Genomic DNA, 17,599 nt, shown 5'->3' with positions numbered 1-17,599 from the left:
TGACGTGAATAACACAAGGAGTTCTCTGATTTTCATAGTAAAATTGGTAATACATCTGATTTAATACTTTGAAAATATATACTCAAGCTGACTGTGTTGAGCACTGGATGAGAATGTGCTAGAAGTCAGCAAGCCCATGAAATAGAGTATACCTGCCATGTCTGCTCATTGCCTGTGTCTGCCTGTGTGTTCACTCAATGAAGAGATATTTGTCTCTTGAATTTTCATCTGGGTCACTATGCTGCACAGTTCGTATTCAACAGACGTTTACTGCTTTATGCCAGGCTGAGGGTTTTCATTAAGTCCAAAGATGCCCTCATTTCAGGACATCAAGTTTTAATCAGGTAATTATAAAATTACCATTTATTGAACATTTTGGTAATTTTCAAAAAAGCACTTTATGTGTTAATTGCCTCATTTGATTTTTATAATTCTGTTGGAGTAGGTACAGTGGTTATTCATAGAGGTGGGTACCAGGGTACTATGGTTATTTCTACTATTAAGAAACCAGGGTTCAAAGACGCGGCGTAACTTGTCCAAGTCACGCTGCTGCTAAGTAGTCGTGCCAGGTTTTGAAGCCAGGTGGTCTGACTACCAAGTCTGGGCTTGGCCTAATTCAGCTGCCCTGCCCGGAGACCCTGTCATGTGTGATCCGGCCCACATGGAGGTACCTGGGGTCTAACTTAGCTAGGGAGGCTGTCAGCCACCTGGTGTGACGGGCATGTCATCAGAAGTCAAGCCCTCCATAAAACAGCTGCACCCCACCTACTGTAGTGGAGCTCGGGACTTCTGGTTAATCTCAGTCCTCCTCTTACCAGCTCTGTTCCTTAGAAAATAGTTAACCTTAGTTAAGAACCCCTGTTTCTTTCTACAATAATAGTAGCAAATACTAATTGCATTTGTGATGATCTACAACAGTAGCGTTATAGCAGGTACAGTGCCTAGACTCTGGTTATTAGGCCCCTGCTGCAGGTTTCTTACATTAATTCACAGCAACTGTTAGAAGGTTGGTACTTTCATTTCCTCCTTTTATAGATGGAACAACTGAGGGAGAGAGAGCTAAAAGGTCCAGCAATTTGAAATCGGTGGCAATACTCAGATTTGGCCGCAGGCACTATAAGTCTGAGCCCATGCTGTGAGCCACAGCGCTCCGCGGTGCTCCCCCTGGAGATGAGAGGATCAAGCATGTAAAAACCTCTGCCCCAGAACCAGGCGCACACTCAATGGGACTATTACAAGGTTTAGAATAAGAAGGTTTAACAGCTCTGACCACCCACAAAAAGAGAAGCACCAATTTGTGGAGAGTATTCTGATTTTGATCTTATACCAAAACCTTCTTATGTCTTTGCCTTTGAACTTTCAGGACCTGCTGGCTGGTGTTTCCTAATTGTGGGGAGATTCCTTTAGAGGAGGCATCTGTTGGTACACACCACTTACCTTCCCTGCACCTGCCAGGATGCAGAGCGACTGGCAGGTGGGCGGGGATGAGAACTAGTGGGGTAGCCACCGGTACAGGTGCACTCCCTGCCCCCACTATGGCCTCCGGCCCAGCACAGTCTGTAGGCTGGAGCTGCTGTCTTTCCTGTTGACAGTAATTAGAACCTTTCAGACTCAATTTCTCACAAGAAAAAATCCCAATCCACTTGAATTGTCTCCTTGATCCAGTTCACCTGGAACTATTTAGTTCCCGCAGTTTGTTTGGAGGGGAAAACAAGCTCTTAAGCCTTAGCGCATTGTGGTTGATAAGGTCAAGATGCTGGAAATGTTAGTTGGGCAAGCTTTGGAGCCAGAATGCCTAAGTTTAGATTCTAGTGTCACCTCTTAAGCGCGCACATCAGAGATTTGTGTCTGTGAAATGGGGATAACAATAGTGAAGACCAGATGAGGTAACACATGGAAGGCCCTTGGAAAACTCTTGGAAGAAGTGCTTGGCCCTTCAGCAAGTGCTCAGTCAACCTTAGCAGTTGGTGTTATCATTATTAAGCCCATTCAGCCCTCAGCCCCCCTTCTTTCCCTGGGATCCTGCTCTGGGGTGCCAGGTCTCCTTCCTGTCCCCCAGGCTCTGGTCCCTTCTCTCCTGACTCACCAGATTATTTCCTCTCTCCAAGTCTCTATGTCCATGTCATGAAATGGGACTAGGGAATAATGAAGTCTACTTGTTAAGGTTGTTGTGAGCTCATTCAGGCCCTGAGCACAGAGCTCTGTTCTGAGCACAGAACAGACTGTTCTGTCTCATTTCTGTTATTCCTGAAGCATAAATGGCTGCCTGGATGGGCCTTTGAGATCTTGGAGTGCCCTCCGAGCTAAGGTGTCACAGTAGACTGGAGGACACAGGGCTTACGGGTGTCTGCACTAGTCTTGGGAGCTAGGGAGGCTTCTGGCTTTTCATCTCTATAACCCTTGCCAGGGCCAGGCTAGGTTATTCATTAAACAAAATGAATACTGCCGAAGAGTATTCCAACACAGGTTGGCTCGGGCAATTTCAAGGCAGAATAATCCTAAGTGTTTCAAAATTTAAACTCAACAAGAAACACCATCCTCTTTCCTTTCCTGTCTGTGCTCCCAGGATTTAAAAACAAACCCCAAATTAACTTCCATTGTTTAGTAGTAGTATGTTCTAGATATCCGCTAAGTGCTTTATAGACATCATCTCTTTTAATCTTGCCTTCAACCCTGAAAGGTAATCATCATTCCCATTTTATAGATGAGAAACTGAGATTTAGAGATATTGAGCAATTTGCCCAAGGTTGCATACCTGGTAAATTACAGAGTCAAGATTTGAACCCTGGCCTATGGGACAGGACGGGAACTGCTCCTATTAGCTCATAAATGTTCTGATTCGGGAACAAGTCTTACCACTTTTCATTCTCCCAAATACCCACTGCCTAACCCAGGAATATCTCCAAGGAGCAGCTGCTTCTCCCTTGAAATCATCTGGCCTTGCTATTATCTGGCCATTAGTTTAATAGAACTGCTATCTTTCACAATTAAGGTGATAAAAGTTATTTGCCTGTACTTTCATTCATCTCTTTATCTGACTCTCTTCCTTACTTTACATTTGGGAAAATCAAGTTCCAGAAATGGTGGACAGGAGTGGTGTTTTCTGTAATGTTTAGTATTTCCAAGAGCCTGTTTTGGCATCAGAGAAATAGAAAATGATTTTTGCAAATTCTTCTTCTGTCTTAATGAAGCAAATATTTGAAAAATAGGAGTTAGAATATCATCAAGAATCTAAAGACATGCTAGGGTCTGGAAACCAGGGGGCTGATAGCAATTCTTTATTGTCTTTCTTTATTAAAGATGAGGGTTTGGGCCTCCCCTGGTGGCGCAGCAGTTGAGCACTGGGTTGTGAGGCTGCCCGCAACCTCTACAGCCCCAGTTTGATCCCCGGCCACCGGCGAGGGTCCCACAAAAAAAAAAAAAAGATGAGGGTTACATCCCTTTTATCCCACCGCTTTTTCTCTACCCCAACATTTTTCTTACGCTGTATATCCTCCGAAGGATATTGTGTAGGTAATTTGGGGGATGCATGTGAAGTCCTGTGAAATATCTTGACCCTCATAAGCATGGTATCAGATGCATCCACCAAAGCTTAGTTAGCCTAGAAAAGCACTGATGATTCAAAAGACAGAGTGCCTTTATTTACTTCCTCCCCAAAATCACCCCCCGCATAGGTGGTTCTGGAGTATGAACAAAGTGGGAACATACTCGACCCAGTGGTTTTCTCCCTTCCCTTTGCCTTTCCTGTCCATCATCCCAAATCTGTGCGACCATGAGTAGCTATTACTCCTTCCCTTAAACAACGAACCCTCTTGCCAGGCTGTGCCCGAGGTCAGGCAAGAGAGGAGAGGGAAGTGCACACCCATTGTGGCCAAGACGAAAGCCACAAAAGCCATCTTGATCCTTTGACCTACATTGACGCTGAGTCTGTTCCTTTGCTGTCCCTGACTTTGGCAGTGTGGTTAGTCCAACTCTCTGCCCCCACCTTGAATTGAGCTTTGATGCAAAAGTAGTAGGAATCCAAGCCTGTCACTGGGGAATTGGGGTTTTTGCCTTGGAAAAGCATCAACCAAACTAGCAGGGGCAGGAGATTTGGATTCCTGCGGCTTGGGCTAACTTAGGTCCAAAGAAACCAAGGGCCTGTGATCATCATAGTCAGTCCCCAAATGTGGCCATGCCCTCTGGGTCCTCTTCTCTCACTCATTTCCCTGGTTAGGATGACTTCGAGGTTACTTGCTCCCAGGTTGCTTGCCCCTGCTGCACAATTAACTGATCCCTCCATATTGGAAATGATTTGCTATAATATAGAATATCCACAGAGTGCTGCTGCCTGGCTGATCTAAAATCTTTTGGCTTTAGTACATACAGAAACAACACAACTTTCATGCATCCTCTCCCTTGGGCTCCAATACACGCCCCCACCCCCACCGATACTTGCCTCTCTGGGTTTTTTTGCTGGGCCACACACCCTCCTCCTGACCCACTTCTCCCAAAGCACTCACTGCTTCTGTGTATCACGAATTGTTCGGTTGCCTTGATTGCATATCTTGGACCTTTGTCTTGGCTTCCTCTAATAGGATGACCAGGCTTGTGTGCAGGCATCCAGGAGAAGCCGGCCTGAGCAGGACTGGATGCCAGCATAATAAGGTCTGCGGGTTGCTATCGCTCTCCATAGATTGCAAGACTGGGTTTGCCTCAGTACTACTTCCAGATATTCTCTGGATGGACTTTGGGTGAGCTGTGGTGAATGTTACCATGCCAGAGAATTTCAGCAGATTCAACCACCTTTGAAATGACTCATCCTTGCAGATTCTTATACACAAGGAAAACCAAATGAAGGAGGTTGATAAAAGCACCCCTCTTGTTCCCTCATCTCACCTGACCAGTTTTCAAGCCAGTGAAATACCTTGGAGGTTGGTGGTAGGACCCCCATAGCCTCTTTAGAAGAGCAGCTCTACCTAGACTAGATCTAAATCCACAAAATGACCACAAAGAGAGTGGGGACCAACACACCGAGACCTGATGAGTGTGTCTCCCTTTCCACTGCAGATTTGCTGACCATGAAAGAATATCACTGTTTGCTGCAGCTACTGTGCCCGGATTTCCCACTGGAGCTGACGCAGAAAGCAGCCAGGTACGTCCACTGGGCTCTTGAAGCCAGCTCGGCCCTCTGTGCCACTGGGCTTCTTAGGGGACCCTAAAATATATGCCAACAAACCAGTAAACCACGAGGGAGGAAGCTGGCATTTAGAGCAGGGTCTGGTTGAGTTTGCCCCAAAACATAACACTCATTTTCTGCATTTCCAAAGGGGAGCCTAATGATCCTTTGTGGTTTCTGTGGGGAGCCTTAGGGTCTGCACAAAGACCTGGGGGGGCAGTGAAGTGAAGAAGTGCACACACACACATGCACAACCATGGAAGAAAATCCCCAAAGGCTATTCTGAGAAAAGTAGGACAAGATTTGGCAACAACTCATGATGAAGGGTCTGAAGTTGGAGACTGGAAAGGCAGAAAGTTGACAGAGCCCAATTTAATGCTAAAAGGTGGTTTTCAAGATTAGTTCAGCACCAGGAAGACTCGGCAAGAATAGTTAGAAGTCCCTCATTTCTGTGTTGGGTTTCTCCATGACTCTTTTTTAACCAAATGGGGTAGTTAGACTATGTCTTAGTTAACCTCACTAAGGAGCCTCCCTGGTGGTGCAAGGGTTTAAGTCACAACACTATGAAGCTATCCGCAGCCACTGCAGCAAATCCAGCCAGGGAGCTAACACGCATGGTGTAGCAGATCTCTCCTGGCTCACCCGCTGCTCCCCTCAGCAGTGTATTTCAGTCAGTCTGCCTGTTCTGTTCCCTCTCTGTCTCTGGTGAATCCTCTCACCCCCTGCACCTCTGGCCTGTACCCCAGCTCTTGTATACATAAATAAATAAATTAAAAAATAAAACCTGAGGGGCCTCCCCAGTGACGCAGCGGTTGAGCGCTGGGCTGCGAAGTTGCCCGCAGCCTCAGCAGCACCGGTTAGATCCCTGGCCACCGGCGAGGGTCCCACATGGCGCGCAGACCTCTCCTGCTGTGCCCGCTGCTCCCCTCAGCAGTGTATTTCGTCAGTCTGCCTGTTCTGTTCCCCGTTCTGGCTCTGGTGAATTCTCTCACCCTCCTGTGTTTCTGACTGTACCCAGTGCTTGTATAAATAAATAAATCTTTAAAAAAAAAAAAAAAACCTGAGCTAAGGTGGCAAGTGGAAATAGAGCAAAAATCTGCCACCACTTTGTGATGTCACCTTGTTCTCTGCCCCCTTCCTTGAAAGGTAGGTGCGAGTGTATGAGAGTGCGCCTTCTGTACGATTTTCAACACCCAGCAGCCATGGTTTTGGCCATCTCCCAGACCCTGCTAGACCATCTCACCTGGGTAAGCACTGCAAGATTAGAGCAGATTCCTACAATGATTAATAATAGGGGGCTTCTGGAATGGTATTCCCCTAGCTGTGGCCAGAAGCTTGCCCCTTCTCGCCTAGAGGCTACTGTGTGATAGAAACTTCAGACCTTTCCGTTTGATGAGCAGAAAGTTGTGCGGCCAGTCATGTCAATAGCCATGTGAGGGTAAACTGTGGAAGGGCCTAGGTCATCCTCGAGATACTGGCTATAAAATGAGAGCAGAATTCCGAACTCAGGAGGAGTATTTTCTCTGTGTGTGTGAGCATCAGCCTGTTGTGCCAGCTCCCCCTCCCAGTACCACTCTTCTCCACTCTGCTCCAGCTGGTGTGGACGTGGGAAAACTATATCCATATACAACTCTCCACCCCAGAAGTGCACTCTGCTTGTTTAAGCCATTCTCACTTCGTCCTGGAGTTTAGGATCCCATCTGCCCCACACTCAGGCCCAGGCTTCTAACCAGAATCACAAACAGGGCTGCTGAGGCCTCCAGCGCAGTCACTGCTGCTAGAAGAGGCACTGCCCTCTCCCCGGCTCTCCGCTGGGCTGACTCCAGTCAGAGCTCTGAGGTCTGAGGACAGGCCACAGAAGGAGGCTCCAGCCTGCGATGATGCGTGCATAAAAGAATGTAATCCGCAGGCAGCTGTACAGCAGAGCCTGTTGCGGGGCACCACATCTCCACATGCGCCTGACTTGTGGGCTGCGAGCACCATGGCTGGGGCCCGGGGCAGCAGGTGTGAGCTGGAGACACAGGAAAAGAAAAAGGAAACAGACCCGGGACAGCGCCCAGCAGAGCACCCCCTACTCGCACCCCGCATTCCTGCCGCAGTGGGAATCCTCAAATCAGTTTAGCCCTAAATGATCACCACAGCATCCCTGCTCCAGTCTCATCCTCCACCTCTGTCCTCCGTCCTCCATGGACTGGGGGCTTTCCTGATGGTTCAGAGCATGCAGTTAGAGCCAGACTTCTTGAGTTCAAACCCTGCTTCCATAATTTACCAGCTTGCTCCCTTGGGAAAGTTATTTAATATCTTCAAGCTTCAGTTTCCTCATTCGTAAAATGGGAATAATGATAGTCCTAATAATTGGGTAAGTATGTAATGTGCTTAAAATAAAGACTATCGCAGAGTAAACTTTCAGTGTTAGAGTAGTTTTAATCTTGACCTGTAGAGCGGAGACACCCTAGCATTAGAAAGACCGGATGCCACTTGTACCCTAATTGAATGATCTTGAGAATCTTTCTTCCCTAAGCGCTATTTCCATATCTGTAAAATGCAGATACTAATAGTAACTAACTCGTAAGATGGCTGTAAGGCTTCAACAAAAAAAAAATGTAAATTGCTTACCTGCACATTGAAGACATTCAAAAAATAATACTTTTCATTATTAAAATAATAGCATTGGCATTAGTATTATTGCCAGATTTTTTAAATAAATGAGAAGTTTCTGGATTCCCAAAGGCAGTGCTTTTTTGCCTTTTTTCACTTCAGAGCATTCAGAAAACAATATATAACAAAAAGTAAAGAGAAAGCTGCCTGTGACGAGTCTGCAGGCTCTGGCTTGCTCCCAGCTGGGCCAAGGGAGCATTCGCACCTGTAGCCCATTCAGGGCTCAAGGGACACGAGCGGGAAGCACTGCTCCCAAGGAGAAGATTTAAAGCAGTGGTTCTTGGCCATGAGTGTGCAGCCGAGTCACCTGCAGGGCTTATTAAACCGGATGGCCCAGGCCCAGTCCCATCCCCAGAGTTCAGTAGGCCTTAGGTGGGACTCAAAAATTCTTACTTCTAGAAAGTTCCCAAGTGGTGATCTGGGACCACAGTTTGAGAACTGTTCATTCAGAGCATGTGGGCCAGTCTCATTCTGACATGTTAGCCTTGATTAGATTAAAAGAAATTCTTTTTCCTTCTCTCTCGTTGTCTGAAGCTCTATTTAATTCACTTCCCCCTCTCCAAAGGCCAGTTCCCCTTGTTACATAAATTGAAAAGGAAAAGCTTTTTTTTATCGTGATTCTGTTCTGAATACCTCCAGAGCTCCAAAAGCATATAAACCCCTAAGGAATCTAGTTTTCAGACCTAACAATTCACCCTTGCTGAAGAATCATAGCTGTTCCCTGTGTCACAAAGGCCCTTCCTGATTGGGGAAAGACTCGCTCAGTGCAGAAGCTAGACAGCTCTGGGTTCACATCCAATCCCTTCACTGACTGGCTGTGTCCTTGAGTAACTTCTCAGAGCCTCGATTTCTTTATCTATAAAGTGGAAATAATAGCACCCACCTCATCGAGTTGTTTTTAATATTTATTGTTTATAATATTTATTACAAGTTATATTCTATTCTAATATGTTGTATTATATATTATAAAATTTATTTATTACAATGTTTATAATATTTATTGAGACAGTATATGTAAAATACCTGTCACATAGTCCTCAGAAAATGTTTACTGTTTTTTAAAACTTAGAATTAGTGAATGGGAATGAGGTTTCATTCCTACATTCATTTTTCAAATGTTTACCAAGCATCTACTATCTGCCAGACCTCATGCCGTGAGCAGAGGGTATAGCTTCATGCTTTCGTGGTGTCTTTTTTTTTTTTTTTATGCCTCTACCCTGCAATGTCTTTCTGCATCACTGCCCTCCGCAGAGCTGCCTTGCCAATTGGCAGTATCATTGTTTCCCCAAAAGGCCTTTCCCCAAAACCACTATCCTTTCCTTCCCCACTCTTGTGCTCACCAAGTAGTGACAGCATCCTGACTGTAGGCTAATCGCTGTGCTCGTACAGGGGCAGTGAGAGTGAGCTGGATGGATGTCCCAACCCATGAGGGACTTACAGACACACAGAGCAGCAGATGTTAAGTAAATGAAGTGCTAAGTTGCTGGGAACATAGAAACAGGAGACCCACCCTAACCTGGGAAATCATGAAAGGTTTCTCCCTGAGGAAGAGATGTTGAAACTGAGACCTGAAGGATTAGTAAGAGATGAACTTGCCCTATCAGCCATCACCGATAGCATCACTGATAATATAAGGCCATCATAATCTAGATAGTAAGGATAGACAAGGGGTGGATAGGAAGCAGGGCAGAACAGATACATACATTTATAAAAATTTGACATTAAGAAAGGTAGTATTGCAGAGCAGTAGGGAAAGGGATGATTCAATAAGTAGACGTGAGGCAATTGTATTTCCACATGGGATAAAATAAAATTAGATCCCTATTTCATACCATATTCAGAAGTCAACTTCGCAGAGCTTACAGACCTCAGTGTGAAATGCAAAACTATTATACCCTTACAGAAGAATAAAGGAAATAGTTTTAGGACTATCGGGTTGTGAAAGAATTCTTAAACAAGATTAAAAGGCCCAACCCCAATGGACAAGATTGATAAACTTGACTGCAAACAAAATCACATTCATTGACTCAGTCATTCAGTGTTCATCAAAAGCCTGTGGTACACCAGGCCTTCTTCCAGGAGCTCAGGACAGAGAAGTGAACAAAACAAAGTCCTCGGGGATCATACTGTAGTCTGCGTAGGTGTCAAATTATCATGAGGTACTCCAGAAACCCATCAAACGTTATAAAACAATGTTACCTCAGTAGAAGTTTTTTTTTTTTAAGATTTATTTATTTATACAAGAATCGGGGTACAGGCCAGATGCGCGGGAGGGTGAAAGGATTCACCAGAGACAGAGTGGGGAACAGACCAGGCAGACTGACGAAATATACTGCTAATGAGAGCAGTGGGTGAGACAGGAGAGGTCTGCCTCGCCATGTGGGACCCTTGCTGGCCGGCCAGGGTCGAACTGGTGCTGCAGAGGCTGCGGACAGCTTCACAGTGCTGCGCTCAACCGCCTGCACCACCAGGGGAGGCCCGCCTCAGTAGAGGTTTTGAAAGCAAGAATACATTTTTAAAAAACGCTTGCCCTCATGGAGCTTACATTCTAAGAAAAAGAATGATCAGCTCGAAAGCAAGAATTCCCCGATGGCAACAAACCCTGGCTGCAATAGTGAACACGCTAAATCCCAACCCACCAGGCCACCAGGGTATTAAGAATGAAAGTGTTCTATTCAACAGAAGTCACCATAAGCAAAGCTGAAGGACAGCGGGAGACTGGAAGAGGACACTGTTATGTATACCACTTCACAACAGATTCGTCTTGAGACTCTATAAAGAACTTCTACAGATCAATTTAAAAAAAGATGAAGATCCTCAACAGAAAAACAGTCCAAAAATATGAACAAACAATATACCAAAGAGAAAAATCCTAATAGCTAATAGACATGGGGGCCTATTTTCAGACCCAAACTCACTAGAAATGAGGGGGGTGATTAATGAAATTAAAATGTCATACCACTTCATAGTCTGATTGGCAAAAACTTTAAAACCTGATAATGTGAATATTGGTCAGGAAGTGAAGCAGAGGGTCAGAGAGTTTACGTTTAAACTACAGCTCTTTCTTTCTAGCTTGTAACCTTGGTCAAGTTTCTGAACTGAACCTCTCAGAACTTCTGTGCTCTCAGCAAAGTTGAGCTTACTACCTCACAGGATTAATATGAGAAAAAAAAAATAAGACAGAGGTTTAGTGCCAGCAGGTGGGGCTTGGGGTACACTGAGGTGTAGGCGGGAGCAAAGGGATGGTACTGGCTTGGACCTTCCATGCTGAGGGCCCCCACATTTATGGTAGCTTGTACAGGTGCCTCAAACACCATCCAGAAGAGGGGTGAACCGGACAGGCATCTCAGGAACCCAACATGAAAACAGTCTGCAGACTCGGGGAACTGCCTCAGCTGCACCCTCAAAGGCCACTGGTCACAGGATCTCCCAAAGCAGCGCAGTCATGGAAGCTGGCTTTTCTTTCAGGCCCTGGCTGAGGGCTGGCTTCCTCCAAAAAGTGAACTGAAAACGAGAGAGCAAGCTTCCGCCCCAGCGCCTCTGCTAGGGAGGGTGTTGGCACCACTGACATCCTGAGTTACATTTTAATTTGCTATTTTGAGCTCTTCCAGCACCTCAAACCAGAGAGTACACACTTTCTGGTGGTAATGAGCACTTTTCCTGGGTGCCTAGGACAGTGTCATAGTCGCTCCTCATGAGGACCCTGTGAACCAGGCCTGGCCAGGGTTCCCTCCTTACAGATGAGGAAACAGGAGTTCAGAGAGAAAAGGTAACTTGGTCAGGCAGGGGTGGCACTGGGAGGCAATCCCATGGCTGCTAACCCAGAAATGCTGGCTCATGGGCGCAGCTGGAGCCACAGGCCAGGGACACTGACCCCCAGGGTGAAGAGAAGTTGACAAGTCAGTAGGTACAGGCTGGAAGTGCTTGCTTCCTTGGCACCCACAGAACTCCCAGCCAGCCCGTCCAGCTGTTGGAAGTCAGCAAGGGAAAGAGAGAGAACGGCCAGGCCCCTCGGGATTAGCCTGGCTCCTGCCAAGGACTCTTTCGCCATTCCAGTGCCTACCCTGGACTCCACCCTTCATGTGGTTCTGTTCAGAGGCAGCCTGAACTGCCCTGCCTTCATTCCTCCAGAGCCCCTGTCTCCAGCCCCAGGCCTGGCCTGCAAGGATCCCTCGGTGATCCAGTAGATTTGTACGGACTCTGCTTGGCAGCAGCTCCCTTTTGGTGCCACTTCAAAGCAAGGGCCGCCCAGGTGTCAGAGCAGCTGGCATGTTAGAAGGCCTCTGGCAGGAAGGGCTGTTGAGCCAACTGCCACAACTGGAAAACAGTACATGTGGATGACCTGTCTCCGGGAGAGTCCTTCCTGAGCCCTCAGGGCTGGAGGGTGGAGGGGGCGGTCGGAGGAGCCTGGTTTGAGTTCAGGCTGAAGGAGCTGCCCTTGGCCTGTAGGACCTAAACCAGGGCTTGTCTCTGTCATTTAAGGCAAAGACAGGCCTGTAGCCTCCTGCCTGTCTTCCCCTACTGTTCTGCCAAGATTCCAGTGCCAGACACCAGAACGTTCCTGGGTCAGGGCGTGAGTGTGGAGAGTGTGGAGATGGACGGTGCAGCAGGCTGTCTCTGAAGGTACCTTTCTCAGTCTGTCAGACTTTCCTGCAGCCACAGTTCTCCGAACGTTTTCCCTAACAGAGCCAGCACTCACAGGAGAAGCTATTGGCACTGTCCCCCCTCGGACAATACTCTGTCAGAGCTGGAAGGAACTATCATCATAGTTTGGGGACGTGTGAACCTTCAGGCTTCAGCTTAAATGTCTCTAGCAACAAGCAGCTCACTCCCTCACGGCAGCCACAATCCAGAGCGGGGCAGCTTGAAGAAATCTTCTAGTGCCAACCTCTAGATCCCTGTGACATCTCCTGCAGAGGCAGTCCTTCCAGAGTCGGGTCTCAGCTTTCTCTGAACTCCAGGAGAACACACCCTTCTGCTGTCCTGGTTTGCAGACTGCCCGCCACCCTCACGGCTATCCCAAAATTCTAGGTCATTCCTCTTAAATGCACAGTGCAGGCTGAATATCCTTTTCAGATGTCACCTTCCCAGGGAACAAGAAGAGGGTCCTGTGGCCCCTCTTTTTCATTTGCTTATACTTTCCTTAATTCAGCCAACATTTCCTGAGGGCCTACCATGTGCCCTGCCCCATGTTGGACCCTGGAGTCAAGCAGCACTCAGAGACAGAGGTATCACCTGGTGGATCTTAGGCCACTGGGGCAAAGACTGGCAAAACTGGTGTGGGAGGTAGAAGAGAACTTGGGTGCCACTGTGGGTGTCTGGGGCAGGGAAGGCAGGCTTCCCAAAGAGATGCTATGTGGGCTGCAACTGGGAAGCGCTGAAGGTCGTTGTGGCTGGCAGAGGATGGAGGCTGCGGCCTGTAGGGGAGATATAGATCATGTGGACCTATAAGCCAGGATAAAAGTCAGGGGTCCTGGCAGTAAAAGGCTGTGAAGGGCTTTAAACCGAGTTGTAAAATGGTCAGATTTGCATTAAAGAATCATCCTGACCACAGTCACTCAACTAGAAGGAGGCAAGCTGGTTGCAGGAAACCAGCAGGTCACCCAGTTGTCCAAGAAGAAGAGGTGGAGGTGGGCATTGGATGGTGGCTGTGGAAGGGGAAAGATGTAGAGGTATCCCAGAGAAATGGCAGGGTTAGGACTGACAGGACTGGCCTTTGATTGATGGGGGGTGGGCCAGGAGGGAGTTGCCAAGATGCCTGGACCCCTGGGTCACTGGCCAAGCCCAGGAGTGAATGATGTTGCCAGGAATGAAAGCTGAGCTCCATTTGGCTTTTTTGGCAGCCAGTCTTGCTACTTGTAATTAAGAAATGCTCTCCGTCCTTTGCACACTGGGATCCAGCCACAGGTCCCTCAGAAAGCAAGCCCCCCTCATGCCTGCCTCCCCCATAGCCGGCTGGTCCCTCCTGACTTGCGTAAGGTGCAGCCGGCCAAGGAGCAGGGCCAAAGCCAGAGCACCCACAGAATGCCCCCAACACCCCGGGATCTCCTGCCCTCTAATGGCAGTGTTTTCCCTTGTCCGGTCCACAGCCGCCGGTCTTCAGAGAGAGTGTGGTGTGCACAACCAAGAACAGCCCCGGCAAAAGTGGCAGGCCAGTCCTGAGCAAGAAGGGCGCCCCATTTGCAGATGACAGTATTCTCTGTCGCCCCGAAAAGAAGATGCTGCAGAGACTGGCTTCCAAGCCCTGGCATGGCAGGGCCTGTTTCGGGGGCCTTTCAATTAGTGCGGATTAGAACTACTTCTGGATTTAGCCAGTGATGGTGACAGGTGATGGCTGCACAGCTTTGCAAATATACTAAAGTATACACTGCATCCTTCAAAGGGTGGATTTTATGGTATTTCGATTATATTGAGACATAAGTAAATGACTAATGGTAAATGGAGGTAACTGCTGGAAAGAGGAGTCCTGGTTGATGCTAAACATGAGAAGCCAAGTCACATCTTCAAAGGTTTTGGTTTCCTGCTTGGGGGTGTTCTCAGCCTGGCCCTCTTCCGGAGTAATTAACTTCAGGACCTTTGGGTTCTTTGCTGTCCCAGGAGCGGGGCAGGAAGGAAAGGCCTTTCCTTCCCAATGGAGACTGGGCGGGAACACCTCCGAGGTGCCCTTCCTCACCGAGCGCTCCCGCAGAGCTCACGTCCCCGCAGCAGCCTGGGTATCTCTCCACCTCTCATCTCTCCGCACCATCCAGATAGCAGAGCTGTCCCCTCTCTCTCTTTTTGCCTGACTAATTCTCAGGTTGCGAGAACCGGGGCTCGGTCCATGGCCTACGCAGGCACGAGCCACTGGTGGAGACCAGGGCGCCCTCCTGTGGCCATAGGCAGCGTTGCTACTTCTCACCCTCTGGCCTTGCGTTTTTCCCAGCTGGAATTTTAATGCTGAACTCCGGTCATTGAGGCAGCTTTTTCTTCCCCAAGAGATAAATAAGAGTCAAGATTCTCAGATTAAGTGAAGAGAAAGAAGATAAATAAGCCACAGTAGTTACAACAAACTGTTAGCATTTGTATGCTGTCTTTATTCCAAGAGGCAGTGTGACCCAATGGGGAGCGCACAGTCCGGGGAGCGGCCTGGCCAGCTGTGTGAGCTCAGCAAGCTGACATCTCTGAGGGTTAGCTCTTCGCTGTAAAATGGAATTAATAACAAGACCTACCTCACAGCTTGTTGTGGGATAAAAGTACTTACAGAGGTTGAAGACCGTCCATAGCTCCACGAGGCCAGCTACTAAGTAAGTGGTACCTACTTCAATTGTTAATCATCATTACAAGTAAAGACTGGAGACTAGATAGAGGAGTCCTTTCCTCTTTAGGGGGAGATCTGAAGCCAAGCCAGCTGCCTTGCAAAATTCCAAGGGCCCCATGCACGTTATAGTCTCTCAAAGCCCCTTCCTCAGAAGTGAGCAGCTCTGGCTTCTTCTGGAACTGGCCCAGCTGCCAGTTTGCGGGAGGAGGGGTGGCGCTTTTGACTGGGGAGGTGGAGGGGGATTTAGGAAAGTACATGACAGAGCAAAATAAAATCATTACCCAAGAAAAATCAAAAACACAAACAGTAAAGATAGAGGCAGAAAGGCCCAGTGAGAAACAGACTGGGGCCCAGCTTTCTCTCAGGGGTGTGTTTGGCGCCCTGCCCGGCACCTGGATGGAGCCCAGCAAGTGCTAATTTCCTCCCCTCCCTGACCTCTTTCCAGTGAGACCCCAGCAGAGCATGAGCATGGCATTGGTCTCATCCCTTCAGTAGTCACGTGGCTTTCCTCTGGTGAGGTGCGTTTGCAGTGGGAGGGACGAGAGAGGAGACAGGCCAGGGAGCGGTCAGCTGTGCAAGTGGACAGCAAGCAGCGGCAGTGGCACCACAGCGTCAGGATGCAGGCGTGTTCTGTGGTGCAGTACCCCTCAGCTCGGTGCCCTCTCCCCTCGTCTGCCATCTGTGCCCCAGGATGGAGGTGCCTGGAGCTGCTCTGGCCCTTAGTAGCTTATTCACTCTCAGTACCACTTGCCAAGACCCCTTTAAACCTCTTGGCTGTTCTTTTTTGCCTTTTCTGATCAGCTGTATTTATTCTGAACTAAACGGTCCTCACTGCAGGATGAAAGGATTTACTGCTCAAGTCTATGAAAAGAACTTTGGCTGCATTACAAGTGCACCCTCTCCTGGCCTCCCCTCCCCAGGCTCCCTCCACGAGCTGGTGCCACGGAGGCGGAACTGGGAGCCGGCTCTTGGGAGTGTGGTCAGTTCAGTTTGGTGGCAGAGCCAACTGGTGGAGAGGAAGTGAGGTGACTTGGACGAGCTTGTTTGGAGGTGCCCGCTCCCAAATGTCCTGCTGTCCCAAAGGGAGAGTAGAGCCCCAGAAATGGCTCACTCCCATGCTTCCTCCCTCACACATTTACACACATTCTCTCGTGCTCTCTTCCCACCTCAGGATTGTGCTCATGGACGACGCCATGGACTGCTTGATGTCTTTTTCAGATTTCCTTTTTGCTTTCCAGATCCAGTTTTACTACTCAGGTGAGAGTCTCCTGGGCCCCACGTCCTCCTGCCTGTGGCCCTCTCCATCTGCATGCCTGGCACAGACCTCCCCCCACCCCCCCATCCTTTGGTGGCGTGCTTCAGCAGGGTCACTGACAGGACATCTCACTCCTGCCCAAGGCCACACAATCCCATCTGCAGAGCCCACTCCCTTGGCCTCCTCAAGACGCAGAACACCATAGTGCTTCGGGCTGCAGCACAACTAATCAGTTTAAGAGATAACGTCAGCCACAGCAACAGCAGTGTACACCCTGGTAACAATGCAAGATAAACTCACTGTTTACCAAAAGCGTGCCACTTGCCAGGCTGAGCACTTAGGGCTTTAATCCTTACCCCAGCCAAAGAGATAGATAGGCCTCTCAGAGATAAGCTTACAGAGGTGAGTCGCCGAAGTCACACGGCTACTTAGTGCTGGAGCCCAGACTTGAACGGAGCCCGCGCTCTGCCGCATTACTGGGTGAGACCTCTGCCCAGGCCCGACACACAAAAACGGGCCCACATCTCCCACCTACACACCAGTCCTATTACTCCCACCATGCTCCCCACTATACACCAGCTGTGACCTTAAATCCCTTCTGCAGTCAGGTGGAATAAAAATAGATGAATAAATACAGATGCACACAGCTCTCACAGCAACATTCAGTGGAATGTCGGGCTTAGAAATCCCTGACCATGTCATAAACAAATGCTTTGCAAACAGGCTTTCCAGTAAACAGGCGGCTTTCCCCGGAGCCTGGACATGGCCTTCTTGCCAGCTGGTGGCCCCAGCCAGCCCTGGCCTCACTCAGGCACTGCATTCTGTTTTCTTGATGGCAGCTCTGGGGCCTGGTCTGGCAGGACTGGAGCCTGGGGGCTCACCACCTGCTCTTAGCAACTCCAGGCATCTAGTCCCATTTCTTTTTCTTTTTTTAATTAATTTATTTATTTATATAAGCACTGGGTACAGTCAGAAGCGCGGGAGGGTGAGAGAATTCCCCAGAGCCAGAGCGGGTAACAGAACAGGCAAACGGACGAAGTATACTGCTGAGGGGAGCAGCGGGCGGCAGGAGAGGTCTGCGCGCCATGTGGGACCCTCCTCCGGTGGCCGGGGAGCAGCCGGGGATCGAACCGGCACTGCAGAGGCTGTGGGCAGCTTCACAACCCAGCACTCAACCGCTGCGCCACCAGGGAGGCCCTAGTCCCATTTCTCTTGAAACTTTTGTGCCCTA

The 17,599-nt window shown here is 48.7% G+C and overlaps 1 protein-coding gene across 1 annotated transcript in view; it reads left to right on the top strand.

The window, feature by feature from the left end:
• The window catches only part of CSTPP1 (centriolar satellite-associated tubulin polyglutamylase complex regulator 1), a gene marked incomplete at both ends in the record, with an annotated part of 155,478 nt that overhangs the window by 132,726 nt on the left and 5,153 nt on the right, over positions 1–17,599 (top strand). The window contains 2 exon segments of the mRNA XM_084245469.1: positions 5,050–5,134; positions 16,285–16,370. Of these exon segments, the coding sequence (XP_084101595.1) occupies positions 5,050–5,134; positions 16,285–16,370 (171 nt within the window).

Source organism: Talpa europaea (assembly GCF_964194135.1).
Source record: "Talpa europaea genome assembly, chromosome: 1".
Classification (NCBI taxonomy): Eukaryota; Metazoa; Chordata; class Mammalia; order Eulipotyphla; family Talpidae; genus Talpa; species Talpa europaea.
The sequence above is the reverse complement of the archived record's forward strand: the minus strand, read 5'-3'. Positions and strand labels throughout refer to the sequence as shown.